We start from the raw sequence: 9,498 nt of genomic DNA, 5'->3' as shown, positions 1-9,498 counted from the left end.
CCCCACGATGGAAATTTCAGGGCACTCAAGAAAGAAAGTGGAGAAGTGGGCAGAAACTGAAAGATGCCCTGCGCTTGGGAACTAGCACAGTTAGTACTGCTCGGCGGCGACGTCAGCACAGGGACCTGGACATTCCATGCGGTCTCCAGCCAAACAGCAGTGAGAGTCTTTATAGCATGAGAAAGAAACAATCAGATCATTGATAGGAAGCAGAAGGGACCCAGAGTAGGGAGCATAATTCTAAAGGAAATGAACAGTGCAGGAGGCAACACAGTATCGAATCTTAAACTATACTACAAAAGTGTCGTAACAAAACTATTGTGGCACTGGCACAGAAATGGAGACCTAACCCAGGGGACAGAATAGGGGACGTAGAAACAAAGCCACACAGCTACAGCTACCTGGTTCTGCCCTAAGGAGGCAAACGTTTTTGTCAGCAGAAAGACACTTAAACTAGGTCTCCAACTCTTACGCTGAGGCAAAATTACTCAATACGGATCAAAGTTTTTGGTTGGCTTTTTTGCGGGGGGCGGGTAGGTGGGTGCCAGAAATGGAATCTGGCCCTTGGGCCCGCCAGGCAGGAGCTTGTGTTGCTGAGCTATAGCCAGAGCCGCCACGATTTTGGCATACGAGTTGAAACTCTGACAATGCTGAAAGGTCACAAAGGTCACACAGGGAGACATTTGAAGTTACAGACATCTTGAGGCTTGCCGAGTAGGAATCCAATAGTACGGGAAACAGTATCAAGAATTAACAAATGAGATGACATCAAATTACAAAAAGTTTCTTCACAGCCAGGAAAGTAAGGTGAGGAGAAAGCCTATAAAATGGGGGAGAAAACTGTGCCAGCTCCTTCCCAGTGCAGGATTAATTGCTGGAATACATAAAGAACTTAAAATGCTTGCTGTCAAAAAGTGTAATGCCTGCTCAGAAAAGGAGCAAGTGCACTGAGCAGAGAATTCCCAAAAGGAGAGACGCAGAGGCCAGTCAACGCATGAGGAAACAGTCAAGCTCCGCAGCCTCTAGGAAAATGCAAGCACAAGTGGCAGGCACACGGGCTTCCTCTGGCGCGGGGCAAGGTCGCTCTGTCCAAATTGACCTTCACTGGTGTCAACACATCTGGCCAAGAGCCTGGGATCAGCTTCCCATCTGGCTGCTGGCTTCCCCACGTGGACAGCCCCACAATTAAAATGACAAATGCTGGCAAGGACTTGCGAGGAAAGGAGACTCTGCTAACGAGAATGGAACCAGTGTAGTCACGGTGCAATTCAGTGTGGAGGGTCCTCCAAAGCTAAAAATGCAGCTATCCTGTGACCCAGTGATGCCACTTCCTGGATACAGCTAAAGAACTAAAGCCAGCAGGTTATCAGGACACTTGAGCACAATGCTGACTGCAGCCCAACTCACGGCAGCCAATTTAGGGAGCCAGTGTAGGCGCCCCCTGACAGATGGGTGAGCAAAGAAAGTGTGGTATGTGCAGACAACGGAGTATTAGTCAGCTGTGAAGAAGAACGAAATATGGGCCCTGGCAGAAATGGATGGCTCTGGAGAGCATCATTGTGTTGAGTGAAACAATCCAGAGGAATACCAATTCCCCCGTTCTCCCTAAAACAGAAAAAATTTAAAAGATGACAAAAAATAATAGGAGGGAGATTATTGCTAGATCACAGGAAGGTAATATGGGTGGAGAGAACACACCAGACAGAGGGTGCAGCCAAAATATGTTATGCACTCTGACGTGCAACGTTATATCAAATTAATAGGCGCTAATAACAAAAGGAAAATGTTTTTAAGAATGAAAGAACAGATAGAAAAAGAGAAAGGAAGAAAGAAAGAAAAAAAAAGAAAGAAAGAGAAAGAGAGGTGAGTGGGATCTGGCCTATGGCCCAATGCTCGCAGCCTTGAGCCAGCCCCTGTCCAAGTGGCAGCATCCGTGGCAGTGAGTGTCCACGCAGCAGCGGCCACCGCCAAGCTCGTCCAGTCCCACAGCCCACCCCGCCCTCCCACTGAGCCCTGGAACCTCGTCCCTCAGGCCTGTCAAGCCCTGGCATCAGCTCCTCTGCCTGCTGTCGCCACGAAGTTGCTCTAAACGGGAGCACGCAGGTGCCTCCTCTCAGGTCCAGCTTCCCCGCGGGGCATCAGGGCGCCAGGCCCCACCAGGCCGAAGTCTTCATCAGAGTTCCTTCCTGTCTGCGCTCCAAGACCTCACGCTCTCTCCATGGCCCTCCATCGCTCTCCTGGCATTCTCAGGCCAGCAGCTGTCTCCTCCTCTGGGGGACAGACAAAGACGAGGTGGGGTCAGGTGTGGAAGACCTTGGACAACTTGATGATGCATTTTAGATACTTGAGCAGCAGGAGGCAGGGAGCATGGTGGATGGATCTGGAAGGGAGGAAGTGTGGAGGGCGAATGGCTCAAAGGCATCAAGGACAAGGCAGGGGTCCGTGAGGGTGCAGAGTGCGGTGGGCAATTAGATGCAGTAGTACTTAGGGAGGCCCTTGCCTCAATTAAAGAGAAGCTCAAGGAGAAGGAACTGGGTTAGAGCCCTAGGACTGCACTCGGCTCTGGGTCTCCCTGAAGTCTCTGCCCACCTCCTGCATCTGCCTCTGTCTCTGCTTCTCTCTTCAGCCCTAGACACTCAGGGCAACGGCTCCTACCTGGAAGTCCACAAGGACCAGCTCGTGCAGCTCCTCTGTGCTGCTGACAGCTGGCCCCCTGCCACGCTGACCTGGGAGCTGGGGGGCAGAGTCGTTTCTCAGTCCCCTCCCTCAGGACCCAGACCCCTAAGGCTGGAGCTGCCCAGGGTGAAGCCTGAGGACGCGGGGCGCTATACCTGCCGAGCGGAGAGCAGCCTGGGCTCCAAGCACCACACCCTGGACCTCTCAGTGCAGTGTGAGTGGACAGAGCAGCTTGTGCTGAGAGGGACGGGGTGGACACAGGGGCAGGCAGGTCCCAGAGCCCGAGGGAGCTGGAGCCCCAGGCCTACAGGATCAGGCTTCTCTGACTGGATGGATGGGCAGTGCTAATGGGGACCCGCGGGTGCCTGTCCTTCCCACTTCTTCTCGTTCCTGAGTGGATCCTCTGCCTTGAGGAAAACCCCAGACCCCTGGAGCAGCTTCTCTGTCCGCACTGCAGATCCTCCTGAAGAGCTGAGAGTGACGGTTACCCAAGCAAACAGCACAGGTAGGAGGCGACAGAGGGACCAGGGCCTCTGCTGCCCAGGCCATGCAGCTACACATGGATTCTCTGCTTCCCTCTGCAGTCCTGGAAATCCTGGGGAACGGTACCTCCCTGCCCGTCCTGGAGGGCCAGAGCCTGCGCCTGGTGTGCATCACCCACAGCAAGCCCCCAGCCACATTGAACTGGATCTTGGGGACACAGGCTCTGAATCCCTCCTGGCTGACCGCCCCTGGGGTCCTGGAGCTGCCCCGGGTGCAGCTGGAGCATGAAGGGGAAGTCACCTGCCATGCGGAGAACCCGCTGGGCTCCCGCAGTGTCTCTCTGCGCCTCTCTGTGCACTGTGAGTGGGGCGGGTACCCCTGAGACCTGGGAAGGGGACATCTGTGACCCTCCTCCCCCTCCCACAGATTCCCCCCAGCTGCTGGGCCCCACGTGCTCCTGGGAGGCCGCGGGTCTGCACTGCAGCTGCTCGTCCAGGGCCCGGCCAGCCCCGTCCCTGTGCTGGTGGCTCGGGCAGGGACTGCTGGAGGGCAACGGCAGCAACGTCTCCTTCACGGTCACCTCCAGCGCCTCCGGGCCCTGGGTCAACAGCTCCCTGAGCCTCCCAGCGGGGCTGAGTTCCAGCCTCAGGCTCAGCTGTGAGGTACAGAATGTGCATGGGGTGCACAGCACTGCTGTCCTGAGGCTTCGAGGTGAGGGCCCTGGGGTTTGGGAGTGGTGGAGGCTTAGGGAGAAGGGAGGTGACTTGAGGAGGGTTAAAGTCCAGGAACTGGTGTTTTGGGGACATGGGTGTGGCATCTCATTTTATTATGCTGGGGACCGGGCTCCATGGCTGTCCTTCTGAGGTTCCACACGGTGTGACCTGCACCAGGGACAAGAGAGTCCACAAATAGCTGCCTGCTCTGTGTTGGGAAGCCCACACTCACAGCTTCCTGAGGCCTGATAATATCTGGTAAGGCTGGTGTACAAAACACAGACATCCAGGTGTTAAACAGGACTGTAGCTTGCTCCCTATGAAATGCTAAACTTGCTGGCGAGATAGCTCAGAGGCTTAAGTGCCTGCCTGGCAAGCACAAGGTCCTGAGTTCAATCCCCGGTTTAAAAACAAACAAACAAACAAACAGACAAAAATGCTCAACTCAAACTGGGCCTCTTGGCACACATCTGTAATCCCAGCATTCAGGTGACTAACGCAAGAGGGTCATTGTGAGTTGGAAGCTGGCTTGGGTTACACAGCCAGACCCTGCCTCAAAAAAAAAAAAAAAAAAAAAAAAGCTAACCTGGGCCCACGGAATAGCTCAGTGGACTAAGCACCTGCTTAGGCAAGCACAGGGACCGGGGTTCAATCTCTGGCGCCACAGGCCATGCTGGCCCGCCCCCAGGCATGCTGAACCAGCCACTGAGACCAGGAGTGGTGGCACACATCTGTAATCCCAGTGCTGGGAAGGCTGAAAACAGGAGGATCACTAGGAGTCCGAGCTGTGGAGTGAGTCCCTGGACCAAATATACACTCTAAAAAGCTAATCTTTATTTTATAGAGAACAATATCACACAATACAAATGATACAGAACTTCAAAACAATATCATAGGATATTAACAATGGTTATTATTATTATTATTATTATTATTATTATTTGCGGAACTGGGGATTGAACTCAGACCCTTGCACTTGCCAGGCAAGTGCTTATTCTACTGAGCCATCTCCCCGGCCCAACAATGGTTATTATATTGCACCCTGTTATCTTCAGAGTAGCTGCTCAGGTTTGCAGGTACAGGCACGCAAAACTGACCGAACAACAGAAGCACTAACTGTTCCTTTCAATGCACTAATAGAAATTAATAGTACAGTTATCGTAGCTATCTTGTGTGTGTAATACACATATATTTTTCCCCCTTCTTTTCCTCTTTCCTCATCTCAGTTGTTTCTTCTTTTTGAGCAGTTTCTTTCCATTCCACAATATCCATTATACCTTCTGGATCTTATTTATTTTTTCATTTTCTCAAAGTTTATCCTTTAGAGCTGAGTAGTATTCCACTGTATTAAAGTATCACATCTAAAATGCTAATCTTAATCCCCACTTTATTTTCCTGTTTCTGTGGTCACTGTTCCAAAAGCACCCCCACACTAGCCCCTGCGCCCCCCCCAGCAATACAAAGGTGCCAGCCGGTCCACTAGAGGCAGACTCCCCCGGCCTCCCTTGTACCTTGAATATTGTCTTTCATTTCTCTTATTCCCTGCCAGTCCCTCACAGGTCTGATCAGCCCTCATCAGGGGCCAGGGCTGGGGCTGGACAGGCAGGGGGTCCGGGTCCACATTCTTTGTTAGGAGGCTGAAGGGTGGGAGAGCCGTGGGTGTGTGGGAGGGAGCAGCGGGGATCGTGGGGCTCAAGGGGACTTACCCCAGCCCTGTGGTCTGCAGAGAAGCCGCAGTTCTGGCAAGGCTTCCTGGGGGGCGTCTCAGCCGGGGCAGGCATGGCTCTGCTGCTTGCTGTCTGCGCCTTCCTTGTCCTCCCCAGGTAAGTGTGGTGCCCGGGACGGAGGGCCCTGGGGAGGGGGTGCAGGTCCTGGGTCCCAATACAGGTGGCTGGGGGATGCAACCACCCCTGGCCTCTGATCCCAGCCACCCAAGAGGGACCCCCAGACCCCAGCATCAGGTCACGGGCTTCTGCGTGTCTGCTGCCCCTCGGGGGGCCTCATAGTGTGGATGCCTAAGGTGGCAACAGCAGCCCCACCCTGAGCGCCAAGGTGGAGGTGGTGAAAGGGGCTGCCCTCTGCTTCCTCAGCACGAAGACCCACAGCAAAGTGGACGCCAGGAGGGTGGCCTCCCAGAAGGACACACCACGTGCCTTGTGTCCTGTGTGTAGGGTGAGTGAAGAGCCCTCCACCCACTGGGTTCCAGTATGCTCAGCTGCCTGGTTGGTGGCTGTGTCCAGGATGCTGGTCCTGGCCGCCACACTCGGGATGCCCGGGTGGGCTTTGGCTCTTGTGCCCCTGCTGCTCAGCCCCCGCGCAGCAGCCAGAGCCACCTGAGCGCCTTCTCCAGCCTCATCTAGGCCCCCCAAGTTCAGCAACTATCTGTGCCCTCCCATTGTGTCCCCTCATTTTCTCTGGTCTCCTGACCTTCTATCCTTATTTCTACCCTGAGAGGATCGCAGAGATCCCCCACAGCACTGCTGTCTACTGAAGACCCTGGGTGTCTCTGGGCCTGTCACTCAGAAACCACCTTGGGGGTCGCACAGAGCTCATTGCAGCTGTGGTCATCACAGGTAGAGTTTACCTCTGTGAGAAGAGGTGGACAGAGCTTGGCGTGGTGTGCATACCTGTAATCTCAGCCAGCACTCTGGGAGGCTAAGGCAGGAAGATGCTAAGTTTTGAGCCCAGCAGCCTTGACTCAAAAATTTTAGAAACTCGAGAAAGGGGCTGCAGATGTAGCTCAGTATGAAGGCTGTAAGTTCAAAACAGCACATAAAAGTCAGGCAACGGGAGAGGTCTGCAGGGAGCAGGCACCACTTTGGGGTTGTCGTCTCCCTGCAGAGTGACACAGGGCCCTCAGGCCTCTCAGCACCAGCGTGCCAAAGTGCAGAGTGCTGCCCACAGGGAAGCCACCCGGGCCTCTGTCCAGGGTTCCGACGTGGGCCCTTTACACTGATGGCGCGTGTACACGTGACTGACCTTAGCCACTTGGTCTTCAGATCCTTCCAAGTTCAAACTGACGCCATGGGGCCAAGTTGGTCATCACAAGTGACATTGTTATCATCCTAGCCAGGCTCCCCTGGCCTGCAGATCCTAGCAGACAGTGATGCTCCTGCCCAGCAGGACTCGGCCAGGGCTGCACTGAGCTGTCCTCTCCCAGGAGCTGGCACCAGGGACTGCCCTGCCCTCGGGCCAGGTGCAGCCTTCACCGCACACATGCTCTGTGTCCCAGGCTCATAGCATGGTGTCCACATCATGTATGCCTGAGCGCCGAAAGCCCAGGGCTGCCCCCGGCTGTGCAGGCTGAGCCAGGGCCCGCCGTGGTGCCGACCACTCTGTGCAGCCCTCACAGCTGCTGTTAGACAGCAACCTCACTGCCAGTGGGGCAGCGCCTGCTCGCCCTGCACGCTGCGGGCTGTGTGAGGTGCGCTGTGGGGTCTGCTCCGCTGCCCGCCGATGTGCAGGGCCAGGGCAGGGCAGCTGTGGCAGGGGGCAGCAGAGGACAGTCAGGGGTTCTGAGCAGGAATCCCAGCCTGACCTGATCACAGGGGTGGTGTGTGGGTGTTTTTGCCACATCAGTGTCTCCATCTGGAAAATGGGCTAGCAGTGTGTCCTCGGGGGCTCTGCGAGGATTTTGGGGATCAGACAGCCAGTTAGCAAGTGACCGCATTAATAACAAATGGTGATGGAGGCATATGAATGGATGTGGGCCCAGCCAATGCTTGTGGACAGACAGGAGACAACAAAGCGTCCCTTTCCAGCCTTGCTTGTGGGCCCTCCTTACTCTCCCAGTTCCCTCAGTCCCGCTTGATGCCCCGCTCTTGCCCACTGCAGGGCCAGCAGAAGGCACCCTGTGCAGACACCCCCTTAGATGGCCCAGCCTGTGACACAGAGGAGCCGCAGGAGCTCCATTACGCCTCCCTCAGCTTCCAAGAGCTGAGCCCTCGGGAGCCGCCAGACCTGAGGAACCCCAGCACCTCAGTATATGCTGTCATCTGCATGTGACAGGCCCTGCACTGCCCAGGCTTCTCCGGGAGGGAGAGGTCAGGGAGAACTTCTGGGCCAGCTGTTCTCTGTGTCACCAGGGTCCCAGCCAGCAGAGGGGACAGTCTGCTCCCCTGCCTCCCAACTCAGCTTCCACTGCAGTTCCAGCCTTCAAGCAGGCAACTTTACACCTCAGTCGGAGCACCCTGGCCAATCACCACCGGCTCTAAAGGCCCAGCTGAGGCTGTTGCTGCGCTGCCGGCTCGCAGGATTCTCATTCTGACTTCCTGCTCCCCTCGTCCTCGGGTACCCATCCACCACCCTGCTCCTCCTGGAGACCGCACTTATATAAGCATTCCGTGCTCATCTGAAATAAATGCTAAGTGTGTAAAGTGCAACTTTCTTTCAATTCTACTTTTTCTTTTTCCTTCTCTTTCTTCTGTCTCACTCCCTCCATCTTGCCGAAAGGGTTCAGGGTCACTGTGAAGCCCAGGCTGCCCTTCGCAGGCAGCATTCTTGCCACAGCTTCTGAGGGGAGGATTACAGGCATGCGCCACCATGCCCAGCTTTCAATTCTTTTTTTTTTTTTTTTTTTTTTTGCGATGATGCCTTGGTTCTAACCAGCACCTTCATTTTGCAGAACTTGCTCAGACAACTCCTTGTATTTGCTGTCCATGTCCTGTGCAGCACATGCACGGTGTGCCGCTGCAGGGCAGGCACATCCAATGTCCCTGTCCTTGCTTGCACTGAGCGTCCCTTCATGGGAACAGACAGTGAACACCAGCTCTAACAGCCAGAGGGCCTCCACGCGCCCGCATGCACATAGCTGTGCTGGCCCCTGCTCCTGGACCTGCCCACACGAACTGGGAACACCCTGTTGCCCATTTCTTAGGATGCGACGCAACTCTTCATTTTTATTTTAAAAAGAATTTAAAAAATAGATAAAACATTGGAAATCATACAGAATTTCAAAGCACAATAGGAATTCAACAATGGTTGCTGTATTATATACATTGTGGTCTTCAAAGTAGCTGCTCAGGTTACCAGATATAAGCATGCAAAATTGGTCAAAATAAGGGGTGGCCAGAGCACAGTGGCCAGGGTTCAATTCCCAGTGTGCCGTGCTGGCCCCGCCTCAGGGGTGTATCCAGACAGTGATTGAGATTGGGCGTGGCAGTACATACCTGTAATCCCAGCACTTGGGAGGCTGAAAACAGGAGAATCACTGAGTCTGATCTGTGTAGTGAGACCCTGTAGATCCTTACTAAATATATTTTTAAAAATTGGTCAAATAAAAATTTTAAGCATTAACTGCTCCCTTCAATAAGGCATCTGTTCAGGGGCCTGGGAGATGGCTCAGTGGAATAAGCACTTCCCTGGCAAGTGCAAGGGCCTGAGTTCAATCCTCGGTTCCACCAAAAAATAAAAATAAAATAAATAAATAAATAAGGCATCTCTTCACCCTAGCATGGTGGCACATGCCTGTAGTTCCAGCACTCGGGAGGCTGAGATAGGAGGATCACTGGGTGTTTGAACCAGCTTGGGCTACAAAGTGAGCTCAAGGTCAGCCGGAGCTGCACAGCGAGAGCCCATCTCAAAAAAAAAAAAAAAAAAAAAAAGCATCTTTTTTTTGTTTGTTTGT

General features: G+C 54.0%; 1 protein-coding gene across 1 annotated transcript in view; it reads left to right on the top strand.

Annotated features, from left to right (window-relative positions):
• Positions 1 to 6,232, top strand: part of LOC101584781 (sialic acid-binding Ig-like lectin 11) — a 54,572-nt gene extending 48,340 nt beyond the window's left edge. Inside the window, exons 5-10 of the mRNA XM_023706679.1 lie at positions 2,627 to 2,890; positions 3,134 to 3,181; positions 3,261 to 3,518; positions 3,586 to 3,870; positions 5,893 to 6,044; positions 6,113 to 6,232. Coding sequence (XP_023562447.1) covers positions 2,627 to 2,890; positions 3,134 to 3,181; positions 3,261 to 3,518; positions 3,586 to 3,870; positions 5,893 to 6,044; positions 6,113 to 6,232 — 1,127 coding nt within the window. The remainder of the gene's footprint in view (positions 1 to 2,626; positions 2,891 to 3,133; positions 3,182 to 3,260; positions 3,519 to 3,585; positions 3,871 to 5,892; positions 6,045 to 6,112) is intronic.
• The last annotated feature ends 3,266 nt before the right edge of the window (positions 6,233 to 9,498 follow it).

The sequence above is a fragment of the Octodon degus genome, unplaced genomic scaffold (assembly GCF_000260255.1).
Source record: "Octodon degus isolate 3935 unplaced genomic scaffold, OctDeg1.0 scaffold00268, whole genome shotgun sequence".
Lineage (NCBI taxonomy): Eukaryota > Metazoa > Chordata > Mammalia > Rodentia > Octodontidae > Octodon > Octodon degus.
This window is presented reverse-complemented; position numbering and strand designations above follow the sequence as displayed.